Genomic DNA, 15,242 nt, shown 5'->3' on the forward strand with positions numbered 1-15,242 from the left:
TTTATAGCCTTACATAAGAAGTCCTAGTGAAAGTAGGACTTAGATACTGATTTTCCTAGTTGTACACTTGTACCCAACATACTAGTCAAATTCAAATAGGGCTCTTACAACTAAACTTAAAAGGACTCCTTATTATATCCTAGACTGAATCACACATAACTTAAACTAAAATAAAAGATTAAAAAGACTACTCTGCCCTCAGAACCTAAGTTGGACAGAATTTAGATAATTAGACCAATAAAACTGAAATAAAAACTTACTTCCTTGCTTGGCCTAAACATTAAACCTATGGGCCATATTGGCCTATGACTACATAAACCTGCCGAACAAAAGCCCTATCACCCATATCTATCAATGCTATGTTGATTTAAAAGGGAAGTTGGCCAATTTGGTGCTTGGACCTGCATCACCCCCGTTGCAACTTGCAAGGTTATCAGTCATGACCAGCATTTTCATACATAAGCTTTATAATTATCATGCCCATGTAATATAAAGGACAACTACACAAAGCCACATTCCAAATACTAGGTCAACTACAATAATCCTGTTTTCCCAATTCCACATTACAAGCTCAAAGCAACAAACTCATAGGATTTGTATATTATTTGCCTAAATATTTCCACTCAAATAAATAAATAAATAAACAAAAAGTAAAATGCCAAGTATAAAAGAAAGGAATAAGAGAGGAAAGGGGACACCTGGAATCTGCACTAAATATTTATATAACCATTCCTTTTATAAGAGCAAATTTTAAATTGAAAAACAAAGAGTCAAAGACGTTGATAGTTAGGACAAAATAGGACGACAATTGCCAGGTCACCAAATTTTCAAGCTTTCATACAGATCAATTACCACCAGAAAAACAATAGACTGACTGTTTATATCCAATAATCACTTTTATTTTTTTCCAATACAAACATCCACTAATCATTCATAAACTGTAAAAGAGCATTTAAAAGAAGCAGAATACCAAGATTCCACAGCTGGTAGTTCAAACCTTTAAAAAAAAAAACCAGAACATGCATGTGGTATCCTGCTGGTAGGTCCATACAGTACAAGATAACAGAATATACATGTACTGTCCTGCTTTACTGTTTCAAAGACAACTCAGTACCAGATACTAACCCAGTTTTCCAACCAACAGGATCAGATTCATCCTGTCCTAGGAGAAAACCTGAAATAAGAACCACCAAAACATCTATGGACTATATCAGGCCCAATTCAGCAGGAAACGCTGTGACTTCAGTGGCCAGGAATTCGAAGACAGCAACAAAATCAGTGGGATCGACATTTGGAGGGAAGATTTGGGGGCAAGGATGTAGAATCTGCTGAAACTGGATCCAGGAGCCCTTCAATTTTAAGGAATTGAGGATGGAGAGAATGCTTTGCAGAGTTTCAGGGGAAGGGACGACATCGGTGTGGGAGATGATGCAAGGGAGGAGAAGAAGATAAAGAAGCGAGGAAATCCAGTAAGTGACTTTCACCCTTTACCCCACTCGGTTCAAAAGGTGCTTCAGCATGTTTCCGAACCATGCTTAATCTTTGGCACAGAAACAAAGCCCGGTTTTAAGGAATACCAATTACCGTCTTCCCATTTTCGAGTCCCAAATGCTGTCAACAGCAGGAAAACAATTCTCAAGTTGTTACCAAACAAGTCCCTATTTGGAAATGGCTGAAGAAGCGAAGAGCAAGAAAAAACTTTTCATTAATCAGAAGTAGACTCTTGCATTGCAAAACAAAGCCTAACCCAACCTTCATTAATAAGGTATACTAAACTGACTATGAAAATGAAATATCAAAGGAAATAGATGTGAACCTATAGAATCCTAATCTCGCCCAATTAAAATAACTGTACAGTGATCTGCTACTTAAACTGGACCACATAGAACAGGTTGAACTGATCTAACAATTAAAAATAAACAAAATAAGCAAAATAAAGAAACAACCTAGCTAATTACGTATGCAAGCTTATTACACGGACTTCAGGTCCATTAAAATGGCCTGTTACATTGAAAACTCATGGGATCAAAGGCCTTACATATATACCCTACCGTGGACCTATTCCCATTAGAATAAGCTTTGTTTAGTGGTGTTTCTTCATCACTAGCTTTGCAATAATTCTGACATTTGCAGTTGCACAATAGCTGAAAAGTTGAATTGGATATGAAATGAAATTCAAGGGATCCTCAGCGTCGAATACCAATCACTTCAGGATGACTTTATCTAATTTTCAGACATGGAATAAGTTGAGAAAGAGAAAGAGAGAATAATTTTGGCTTGTCACATATGACAGAGGCTGCTTTTATAAATAACGAGAACAAATGTTACACTTAAGGTAGGAGGACTGGGTAAAAGGCTTTTCACAGTCAACTCCTAAGTCCTATCCCACATACAATGAATCTGGACATAGTTATTCTCAACCAAATGTTTTTATACCATAGTTGTCTCAGCTTCTATTTGACCAAACACATAGAGTATCCTTAACATGGAGCAACATCCACAAGGTGCTTGTGACAATCAAGGTACCCGCCAGGACCTAAGGAGGATGGATACCTATGTTGTGGGGCCAAGATTACACCTTGACAGCCATTATTTCTACAACAAAGAATGCACATCCAACTACTCCAGAAATCAGCAATAGAGCCTGCAAGGGAGTTTCAACTTAATTTCAAAGAGTGACGCTGAAATAGATCTTTGATTCCATAGATTGTTATTTATTTATTTAATATTTTAGAGCAAATAACATACAAACCCCCGGATTTGCAATCAATTACAACCCCTAAAAAAATCAATTACAAGTGCACCCCTACTGTTAAGTGATGATGTCATCACTAAACAAATATTTGCCAATATTACTCTTATTTAGGTATTTTTCATAATGCCAATTTTACCATATCATATCTTTTTTCTATCTTCTTCCTTAAGGAAGGTGAAAGGTTTTAACCTAAAAACAAAAGTCATCTCAACATCTCAATGAACATTGTGGTTCACACATCCTTCTCTGTTTTTTGTCTTCTCTACCCAAACCAACCCAAGCCTCTTTTTCTCTCTCTTTCCCTTTTCACAAACAAGAGAAACCCCATGATTGATTGAGGGAGAACTTTGTGAGACATCAAGAGAGAGAGGACCCATCTGCCTTGAGGCCTCGGAGAACCAAAAACACCCTTCACCTCTTCCTTGGGTAGCCCCGGCATGTCGATCCTGATCTTCACCTCCTCTGCATCTTTGATTTCCCATGGTGTCCTCATCTGCCAATCACCCTTCAAGGTTTGACTACTCCCGGGAAAACTAACTTATCATCGTGTCCTCGAACCCAGGCTGGTTTTTGAAACATCAAAAGAGCACACAAACAGGCACTATAACTAGCCAGATGGGTTCTGCTTTGATCCTGATTACATTATAAACCAATATGCCAAATTGCACAGCATCAGCGACAGAGGACCCAGCAGAATTCCCTCACCACCTGAAGGAGATCATCGATAACAGGAGGGAATGAACAAAACACAACTGACAACCCTTAAATTCATAAATAGTACGTAGAAAGGAAGAATTTGCGCAGAACTCTCTCTATCCCCTTTGGCTATGGTCATCTCCCAAGAACAACAAAACTCGTAAACTTTTACAATGGTGGTCTTTTCATGCATTGAAAAGAACATTACTCTAGTCACCAAACTTGTAAACTTCTGGTCCACTGATGTGACCCCAAATCGACGGACAGTTTTCAGGATCAATTTAAGTGAACAAGCAGTAAAATTAGGGTTCTACAACCCTACAACACTTATAAATTTCATTTTTTTTTAAAGACCCACGGATAATGGATAAGAAAAAAATACCAACTGACAAAAGAAGTTCCACTTGAAAGTTTTGATTCGTCAGTCATTACATTATTATTATAGACAGCACTAGCAAAGATAAAGCGACCAAAGTAGAAAGAAAGATTGATTCATCATCTGCCACATCTATTCATCCCATGATTCCAAATCAACAGATTCATTGAACAATTCTTGAGTAAAGTAGTAAAAATAAGAACTCTATCATGTAACTTCATTCACAAGTGAAAACTCTCCTTGAGTGACAATGGAACAAAGGAATGGTGTAGGGCTGTCTTGAATGGTTCTAGGGCTTGGGGATAGGGCCTATAGGTTTGGGTAGGGCTTAGACGCTAGAGTTCAGTGAATTTTTACAACTGAACCTTGCTGTAATTTTAAGTTCATATTTGAAACTTCAAGGCTAGGGTTTAGGAAGATTAGGGTTTTCTTCTAGAATTTAGGGTTTCAAGGGGGTGGCTAGGATTAGGGATAAGGTCGAAGGTAAAGGAGGGGTAAGGGATGATGAATCTAAAAAGAAATTAGGATTCTTTTGAAGAGATTAAAAGATCTAATTAGAAGAAAGGGTTTCTACGGTTTGGGGAAGAGGATAATGTGCAGAACGTTTTAGTGTTTTGAGAAGAAATTAGGGATGGGGATGGGGATGGGGACCAGATGTTAGGAAAGGGGAAGGGGTGATTCAGCTGAACAGGATTGGGATTTCGGTAATGGAATGGAGACCTAGGGTCTAGGCTTTTCCTCTTCTTTTTTTCTTTTTTTTTTTTTTTGGGGGGGGGGTGAGGGGAGGAAAAGAACTAGGGCTGCCGCAAGAAAGACAGGGAAAGGAAGAAGGGCGGCTCTAATGGGGTTAGGGAAGCTGAAAATTAGGACTAGGGGAAAAGGCACAAGGCTGCTGCAGGCTAGGGGAGGGGAAGAATGATGGCTGCAATGGGGTAAGGAATTGGGATTAGGAGAACTAGGATTGGGGAAGGGGACAGGGATTGCCGTAAGCTAGGGGGAAGCAAAAAAGAAAGGTGCAATGGAGAAGAGTGAAGAAGAAGGGAAGAGGCAGGGATGGCAGATTTTGGTACTTACTTGTAAGGGAGAGGGGAGTCGAAAACTTGCAGAAAATAAGAGCACCAGCAGCCACAGGCCTCCTCTTGGAAACCCCCGAGGCCCCGACTTGATCAATTCTCTTTCAACACAAGTTTATTCAATAACTATAAGCTGTTTTCTTTACAAGCAATAGGCTATATTTATAGCCTACATGAAGAATTCATACTAGGACTCAACATTTGAAAGTAAATCAGACTAGGACTCCTATTTTACCTTGGACTCTAACTTAACTCATCCTCGGATGATTCAAATTACAAAACATGAGTAGGATTATTCTCCCAGTAGAACTTGGACTACCATTAAAAGAATCCCTCTCTGTGTAGTACTCCTAACTTGACTAGGACTCTCTCATTACTTGACTAAAACTAAACCAAATACCAAAACAAAAGTAGATTTGAACTCCTACTAACATGCTGAATCCAACTAGTCCTACTTTATGAAAAATTTCCTTTAGGGCTATCAGGTGTTGGGCTGCTGCCCTGTTTTGGCTCTTGAGTGGCCCCGGATCTGGTTCACATCATCCACATGTTGCACACTCACGGAGCTGTCTTTGTTCTCGCCAGTGGCCTACACTCCCACCAAGATGTTATATACCAAACACTGCACGCTTGATGAGGGGAAGAAGGCCAAACTGGGTTGTGGGATAAATTCAACTTGGGTTCTTAGTAAGGGTAGCTAAGTCATGTCAACTAATGTTAAGATGGATAAGTAATGGTATTATGGTCTTCTCAGTTTCAAACTTAATAGTGTTAACTCTTAAGGGTGTGTTTGTAAATGATTTTTTAGGGGTAGTAGTTTTAAGGGTGTGTTTGTACTTTATTTTTTAAGGGGTAGTAGCTGTAATTGATTGCAAACCTTAGGCGTCTATATGTAATTTGCTCTATATTTATTGTTTTCCTGGAGGGTCGAGGGAGGTCTTCTAGGGTGGCTTCATATAGATTAGAGGTATCATTTAGGGTAAGTTGGTAAGTATCATTTGCTATAAGAATCACTCGTAAGAAGCAAAGAAGTGTTTCATAAAAGAACAAGCACACCTAGTGCACAAGGCTCCCACCACTTGCAACATCTGATGAGGGTCATAACATAGGCAGCCTTAACCTTGCTGTTGTGAAAAGGCTATTTCAAGACTTGAACCCTAGACAACTTGGTCACAATGGAGCAACATTTACTGTTGCGCCAAGGCTAATCCTCTTAATTCATAGAAGCATCACTCTAGAAAATTAATTAAAACTGATATTAAAAGCAAATAGCTCAAAAATAATCATACGGAAGAGGAAGTTAAAATACAACAACAACAACAACAACAACAACAACAATAAGCCTTGTCCCAACTAAATGGGGTCGGCTACATGGATTCTTGCCCTCCAATCAGTTCTGTTCGAGGCCATGCTAGATACAAGGCCTAAGCTATACATATCCTTTCTCACCACTTCTCCTAAAGTTATCTTAGGTCTACCCCTAGCTCTTCTAGTTCCTTCAATATGGATTATATCACTTCTCCGTACAAGAGCATTTATAGGTCTCCGTTGAACGTGGCCGTGCCACCTCAAACGACTTTCTCTAAGCTTATCACTTATGGGAGCAACTCCCAAACCAACTCTAATATGATCGTTTCTTATCTTATCCATCCTAGTTTTGCCACTCATCCATCTTAGCATTCTCATTTCTGCTACACTGAGTTTATCTATATGATTCTTTTTAACAGCCCAACACTTTGCACCGTACATCATAGCTGGTCGAACAACGGTCCTATAAAATTTTCCTTTAAGCTTTAATGGAATACGCCGATCACATAAGACCCCAGACGCACCTCTCCACTTCATCCACCCTATTTTAATCCTTTGGGAAACCTCATCTTCTAAATCACCTCTTTTACTTATGATTGAACCTAGGTACCTAAAGCAATCACTCTGAGGAATCTCTTTATTGTCAAGTATCACCACCTCATCATCTGCCCGATCATGACTAAAGTTACAAACTAAATATTCTGTCTTCGATCTACTAAGTTTAAAGCCTTTTGATTCCAAAGCTAATCTCCATGATTCTAATTTGGTATTAATCCCCACTTGGGTCTCATCAATCAACACAATATCATCCGCAAAAAGCATACACCAGGGGACCTCATCTTGAATGTCTTTGGTTAATTCATCCATTACCAATGCAAATAGATATGGGCTTAAAGTTGACCCTTGATGTAATCCAACTGTTATCGGGAATTCATTACTTTGTCCCCCCACTGTTCTAACACTAGTCACCGAACCATCATACATATCCTTAACTATATCTATATATTTACTTGCAACACTTCTTTTCTCTAGTACTTCCCAAATTAACGCTATAGGGACTCTATCATAAGCTTTTTCTAGGTCAATAAAAACCATATAAAGATCTTTCCTACATTCTCTATACCTTTCCATAAGTCTCCTAATTAAGTAAATAGCCTCCGTTGTAGATCTTCCCGGCATAAACCCAAATTGGTTCTCCGTAAAAACAAATACAACGAAAACAGGAAGTTCATAATAGACTAACATATAACTTAAAAAATTAAGACTAGGGGAGTGGGATCAAACTCTCAATCAAATTTGAAGAACTCACATTAACCTCCACATCCACAACGGGTTCAATCACAAATTCAGGTACCTTTGAATACCACTCTGGTTCTTCTTCCTATAAAAACAAATCACACAAGAAATAATAAGATCACTGAAAGTTTAAACATTCCATCATAACATAAAGTGGGGAGGGAACTGCTAAAGACTCTCTTGGCACCTCCAAGATCTTAACAAAAAGACGCATCGCTTCTGTTGAGGCCATGTTTCCCAGACCATGCCAACTGTAAAAGTTGAAACATATTTAAGAAGAAAATGAAAAATCATAGTGACAACTGATCAATAATTAAATATCAATGCAATAGAAAACCACAATTGAAATAACTACATTAAAATTCGAGATGGAATGCTCTGTGATTGGAATGCTCCATCACGAGATTAGGCTGAAGCCTGATTAGGGTGAAGAGATGAACCAAACAAGTTTTCTTTTCTTGTTAGTAAGACAAACAAATTTAGCACACCACTAAATATATTTTATGTTATTTTTATTCTTTTTACTCTTTTTGGAGAGGGTGGGGGATAAAGGACAATCTAGAAAGAAACTTGAAAGCAATCAGGGGCATAATTATCAAAGCATCTGCAAAGTGACACCTTAATGACAAGGCATTTTATGGGCACCAAGGCCATGGTCCACCTTTTGAATGTGCAAAAAGATCCACACCTTAGTCTCTAGGCGACGCCTTGTACGACTTATTAACGCTTTATTGGCTAAGTGGTTGCTTTTTGACATCTTATACTTATATTTCATTTTCTTTTTCTTTTTTTTTGGTTTCCTAAATGATAAAATTTATTCCCTAACATCACAAAATATTGGTCGTATCCTTAGTTACCATGTAACAAGAAGCATGGGATCATTTTAAGGTCAAAGGGTAAAAAAAATAAAAAATAAAAACCTAATTGTAATTACAATTATTGCACTGCAATTGCACCCAGCTGACTTTGGTGGTCAAGTGACTATCGATTTTTTTTGGACGGGTGATGAATAAAGAAATTCATTGCCAAACCCTGAAGGGAAGCAAAGAGGGGGAAAAAATGTTCCTCTACAAACTTTTTCAGATTTTATAAAATTAAATTCAGTCCCCAGACCTGATCTGTGATGTTCAAAGTTTGCTATACTAGTATATGATTGATGCATGGATTATGCCAATAATTGAATTACAATAATTGTGGTGCAATTGCACCCAGCTGGCTATGGTAGTCAGGTAACTGTATCGATGTTATATTGAAACTGCTAAATGCATGTTTTACAAAAGCTTGCCAATTGCCATCCACTTTTGAGGAAAGAGAATCCCCTCTGTTCATTGTATGCTCCACAACTTTCTTCCACCTCTTATTTTCTTTTTCTGGCCAGGGTTCTAGAGATTTGAATGAGGCCAGGTTTTGCCAACAATCCAATTTGGAACAGGGTAATTCTACAAATAAAATAAAAAATAAATCACTTACAAGACATTGATTACCAAGTAGGTTTGTAACCATGAGTCCAAGACCCAGTTTTGCCCCACAAAAGCAAATGATGTGCTGTTGAATATCTAAGGAATCGCTTAGCTTGAATAGTCTCAAATTTTAGCTTCTAATTCATTCATTACCCTCGTCTAAGGCCATGGACTCCCATATGTATACATACATACATCCATATACCCACTATAATCCCATCAACACTCATGTAGTTCTAATTTCGTTTTGCCTTGTCACGAACTCTGAACATAATGAGATTTGACATATGAACAGTAGACCTGGAAATCTATGTATCCAAAACTTTTCACTCCATTTAAGCTATAACATGGCTGAATCAAAGTCATGGCTACAGTCTAATTGTGACCAACACGGTTATGCATATTGGAATCCTCAATATACAATATTGAGAAACAAACTGAGCGTATCATGAATATAAAATTAAACCTTGATAGCACGAACTTCACTTTCCTCAACTTTATAAGCAATCCAGAAGGACTTGTACTTCAACTTCAAACTGAAGATATAACACTGACAAGGAGCAATTGCTACTCTGTTCATAGATGGTACCTTGTCCATTTGCTTTGCTCAACAGGATTCCAAGCTCGAGGTTTAGGAATGTTACAGGGTCCCACTGTTGCCTGCAATGACATACCAAATTCAGTTTGTAGGTTACATTCGTGTAACTTTTTTGTTTTATTGTTCTTTTGAAAGCAGAGGATGACTAATATACTAATTCCAAAGTTCAAGATAACGGTGCGCTTTCAGTGGCATCTCATGTTTTAAATAATCTCAAACCATGCAGAGAAGCCTATTTTGAACAAAACTCAACAATAAAAGCATTATAATTCCTTCGTCTTCACGGAATTACTAGAAAAAAAACAACCCTCAGCACAGAATAAATGTTTTCAGGATGTTCAAGCAGAGATCTCGTCGAAAGATCGGTGTTTAATAATCGATCTGCTTTTGCCGATTCCGGCTTGAGAAAATCTACAGAATGTTATGGAATTATGAACCCGGATCTAACTGAATTTTTAAGTTCCTCGATCAAATTACATCAACTAACACAATTGACAAACTATAACAACGCAGTACCACACATACGCAAAATATGTCCGCAAATTGGAGGATTAAACCAAAAAAATGTGAAAAAAACAACATAATATTCCCCACAATAGCGCCGGCACTCAGTCGTTTTATACAATTAGATGCTTACCTGTTGATATAATCCGTAGAGCAATAAAGCCGTATCGTTCTGGAACTTTGAAATCACGCCTTTGGAGGAATCCGAAGATCCATCAAAACCAACATACGCAGCGGCAGCATGGAATCTCTGCGGGTAAGCGAGGCCAGAGCTTGCTCTCGCCATCGCCATTCTGCCAGTTAAAAAACAGAAGAACAAACTGTAAGGGCAATATGGATGCTTAAGACGAAAGCCGAGTTGCCTTCGGTGCAAGACTAACCAAAACGCTTCTGCGTCAGGTGAGCTTCGAAATTTAAAAGAGTTGCAGGTACATAAAATAACGAGTGGTAAAACCTCTTCGCTGTCTTTCGCGGGGTCAAGTGTCTTTCACTGCTTAAGTGCCTCTCCCTCTCTCACACAGGTTGCTGGTCTTCACCATACGAATGAGTCGAAATAGTCAACGTAAGTATAGCGCGCGGAGTACGCCAGCATTTCCCTATCCAATTGGTCCGGCCTGATTTTTTATTTGAACGAACCGGTTTCCGTATGTCAATAAATTCACTGGCTTTCTGCAGTAATAATGAACAAACTTGATCGTCCCCCCCCCCCCCCCAAAACACAAACAACCGAAAGTGTTGGCCACTACTTTATAGATCATTTAGGTTGTAATTTTCTTTATAGGTTTCAACCTTAAATAAAATTCTGAATCCCCCCACACAAAAAAAAATAATACCACATGATATACAACCCTTTAATGGTATGGTGAAACATGGAAAATATGTGAATTGAATACCATTGAAACACACCCCCCCCCCCCCCCAAAAAAAAAAAAAAAAAATTAAGAGGTCAGTCAAACTTGAATCAATTATGAATTAGGATTTTTTTTGGGTTGTAGTGAGGATGCACACTTCATCTTAGCATGATCAACCCATGGTTGTGGAACTAGATAACTAAAAATCCATGGTTCAGAAGCCATGGCTTAGTACTCATAGAAGGTGATTCACTATTAATCTCTGGGGCCGAGGATGGATGTGTTAGAGTTTGGTCGCTTATCATGTACCCTATTCCCCTCCTTTAGTCGTAGCATCATGATCGCTTTTGGGTATTTATAAAGGGTTTGTCTTATTGAAATGCTTATGATCTAGTTTGCTTCTATCACACCCCACCCGCTGGTCTCGGTTACCGGCCCGACAACCCGTGGGAGTGATCCGTCACAAGATCCACGGTTTTAGTCTATCGACAATAATAAATACAAATAAATACAAATATAGACAATCGAGAGCTATAAATGAATTAAAGAATTACAGGAGTCCAAATACTCTAATAACAATAATAAATGAAATAATAATGAATAAAACGAATACGAATTCAACGGAAGCAATCAAAATAATTATACCAGTTTCTTTCCAGTTTCATTTTCTAAGGCTAAATAGTGTTTTTTATGAATTTCAAGATAGGGTGTCCTCCAGTCCTTCTCCATTCGCTGAGCGAACTGTCTAACCACTTTTCGTCTGACCATCAATAGGTGCGATAAGCGCACTCCATGCACTCACAGAGCTCCCGCACAGGCTATCTCCATTTCCCACTGCCGGTGCCACATCCTCTTCATACGGGATGGTTCCTTCATAGGAAACCAGTACATCTTCCGGTACAATTCCTTCATCTGTGTAGGCTAATAAACATATACGAAATAAAAGAGTGAGTTCTAGAGAACTCAGTAAGAACAATTACAAATCCCATCAATTATCCAACAAATCATAAATGCATAAATGATATGAATGAGTGCAAAGTATAAATGATATTATGATTTATAACTATGCAGGTCTCTAGCAGCTGACATGCTTTAAGATATACACCAGCCCTCTTCTGGGTAAGTCTAGTCACTCTGATCCGGCAATGACTGGTTACCTCTGTAGGGATCTTGGGCAAAAAATGGAAGTCCACACTGGCTCTCAAACCATGGCTGGGGTTAAGTCAACACTCTTTCACCACGATCATTGGTAATAAGTATTGGCGCATGTCGGGGTTTCTAATCCAATGCAAGGTCATACAGATAACATGTCTACATGAAGTCCAGATACATCCCCTATGGCATCAACCAACTCGGTTCAGTATCCTTCGCAACCTAGGAATGAGAATCCTCACGAACTGGCTACCGCTGTTGGACTCTACTCCTTAACCCTATGGTCATCCACGGAAGCTCTCATGACTTCTCACGACTCCTTGTCCATGCCTTGGACGTCCATGAGCTCAACCCTAACATATGCAACTCTACCATTTATACGACTAACAGTGGACCCACGTCATATCACTGTCATCACGGGTCATTCGGTTTCAATCCCCCTACCGAAAATGTAGTAGCATATGGGGTACCTAGCCATGCAATTCTATACTCTACCTAAGAATGTCATCCAACATTCATGACAATGCTGGAGAAATCAGCAGGCATGTGTCCCATTCTATAGCCTTCTGATATCCCAAACTAAGATATCCCAAAGGAATACCTCATCCATCAGGACCTCACACTATGCATCATCAATATATTACAATCATAACCAACAAAGCATATATGTAAACAAGACAAACAACAGTAATATAACAAGATTAATATATAAGACATGACTACAACAACATATATAAAGAAAGGCTAATGCTAACATACACTGGACTAGTATGTTAAAGTCTATTAATAAGATAGGATTGAATGGCATTACCTGCATATAAGTAAACTGATCGTAAAAAGAGATCCGTAAACTATTACAAGACTTTCTTTTCAAACGTATAATACCTAAACACAGGGTTACAATAATGTATAAGTTAATTGAATCAAGGTGGATCAAAACCAAAAGTCAGTTGGTCACTGTTTACCAGCCGGTCGCTCGTGCCGGTCGCTCGTGCCGGTCGCTTAAGTTGAGCGACCGCCACTAGTGACCGCCCAAAAAACATAGAGTTTCAATCCGAAACTCAGGCTTCTGATCACCCGTTTTCAATCCGGATTTCGAGTGATCATGACCTAACTCTTGAATCTAACACTCTTATAGCCAAAGGGTGAAGGAATCCTAACAATTACCATCATTGGATTACCCATAACTCTCCCCTTGACTGGATTATCCTTTTCACGAGAGCAGGGTTTCGTTTTCGGATGAATCACCTCAAGAAGATTGGAAAGAGAGTCACAATTTAATCAAAAAGGTAACCACAATGATGAGGGGATGGGTTAACACGTAATTGAAAGACAAAGGAGATAAAGGATGAAGGGTGAATCCATTACCTTACTTCATAACACCAGAAAAAAGGGAAGGACTGATCTCCAAATCACTACCAGTACTTCAGATCCACTTTCGGCACTTCTCTGCAGCTGTCTGACCTCAAAAAACGGTAACCACGAATAAAATATTTGTAAGTTGGACAAGGGTTATCTTTTATAGAAGTCAAGGGGCAAAATATGACAAAACTCCGAAAATAGACCGGGCGGTCGCTTGGTTTAATCGACCGCCACTAGCAACCGCCCCCGTGTAATTTGCCATACAAGGGTACTTTTGCTAGGGGGTTGATATCCAAGTACAACCTAGCCCTAAAGAAGACATGGGGGAGATCTTACCTTCATTCCGGACATCTCCAAACAACACTTGTCTTCTAGAAGACCAACTACCAAGCAAGGCAAGCTCTTCAGACATGGGATCCAGATTCATGGGTTCAGGGTATGGATCATGAACTTCTATCCGAACACTCCACAAACTTACCTGACTAGACCGTAGGGTTCTCGGACCTGCAATACGGATCTCGGGTTAGAATTACGGGGGTTGTTACAGCTTCCTCTTTTTGTATAGGATATTTGATGATATCGAAAGGGAAGCAGCAACACACCTCTATCCATACAGTTTCAGTGAACACACTCTTCTTGTGACTGTTGTTGTTTCTGGTTATGGAGGGTGCAATGCAATTGTTGTATATGGCTCTGAGGATCGAATGTGTAAGGTTCACTAGTTTTCCAAATGAGTTGCATTTTCCAGTCTTATGTAACTATAATTCATACAACTCATATTATATTTATTGGTATTATGATCAGTAGCCAATATGTTGGACTTGTTGCAAATCAAACTTATTGAAACTTCTTTTTGGGGATGAACAAAATAATCATTAACCAAAACCCTGAAGGACCATACAAGATGGATTCAAGAAGGCTCTGCAATTTGCAGAGCCATTCCAGCATCAATATTGGCAGTTTTAGCTGAAGAGAAATGTTACCCTCTCTCTCTCGCTCTCTTAATTCGAATATTCTTTTCTCTTTGCCATGCTAACTTTTTACTAGTTTATGTGATGATTGCAATAGGGGAAGTGAATGATTGTCCCATGGAGGAAGTCCGACTAACCGATCACTGATGACCCAAGCTTGTCAATGCTGACGTTTCGAACACGGCTTTTGGGGTTTTTTTTTCTTCTTTCATGTGCCTGTGCTTTCCTTTATAAATCAATTCTTCTGATATGTCAAAATCCGATGACCATTGGAACCATTTCCGTTCACATAGCAATTCTTCCAATTTGAGATTGGAGAGTCGGGTGAATGGAAAGATTTTATTTTTTGTAAATTAGTAAAGTATTAAATCCTTATAATGTAAAAACAAAATTTGTATTTGCAGCTAAACCGCAAACCCTTGATTCTGCACCGTTGGATTTCATTTTGAATACATGGCCTAGATTAGGCCATTGGCTGCAGCAGCTTTAAATAATAATTCATAGATTCACTTAAATGGACAAATTTTGCATGTGGGAATATTTAAACGGTAAAGATTCACTCATTCAAAGAATCTTTTACGCTCTTTTTGGTATCAATTATCATTGTCTATTATGAGAGTTTTTCATTGTTTTAAATTGTTTGGCATCCATTATTATTTTTATTTTTATTTAAAATAATAGAAAAACCTCCAAATTCCACGATGGATCAAAAGTCCATTAGGCTACGTTTGTTTGGGAAAATTATTGAAAAAATGTAGATTTCTTACTTTTTCTTTAAATCTCAAATGGAGGCGTTTGGTTCTGCAATTTCTTGGAATCGGCTTCCAGAGAATCATGGTT

The 15,242-nt window shown here is 38.6% G+C and overlaps 1 protein-coding gene across 2 annotated transcripts in view; it reads right to left on the bottom strand.

Annotated features, from left to right (window-relative positions):
• The window catches only part of LOC149019232 (acyl-CoA-binding domain-containing protein 4-like), a 37,119-nt gene extending 26,605 nt beyond the window's left edge, over positions 1-10,514 (bottom strand). For both annotated transcript variants that reach the window (XM_089153269.1, XM_089153268.1), the window contains exons 1-4: positions 10,200-10,514; positions 9,554-9,624; positions 7,692-7,755; positions 7,518-7,589 (exon numbers count right to left, since the gene is read on the bottom strand). In XM_089153269.1, coding sequence (XP_089009395.1) covers positions 7,518-7,589; positions 7,692-7,755; positions 9,554-9,624; positions 10,200-10,358 — 366 coding nt within the window. In that variant the 5' untranslated portion in view covers positions 10,359-10,514. The remainder of the gene's footprint in view (positions 1-7,517; positions 7,590-7,691; positions 7,756-9,553; positions 9,625-10,199) is intronic.
• Positions 10,515-15,242: the final 4,728 nt, after the last annotated feature.

This window comes from Hakea prostrata, chromosome 4 (genome assembly GCF_041222555.1).
Source record: "Hakea prostrata isolate BN-2017 chromosome 4, UWA_Hpros_2, whole genome shotgun sequence".
NCBI lineage: Eukaryota > Viridiplantae > Streptophyta > Magnoliopsida > Proteales > Proteaceae > Hakea > Hakea prostrata.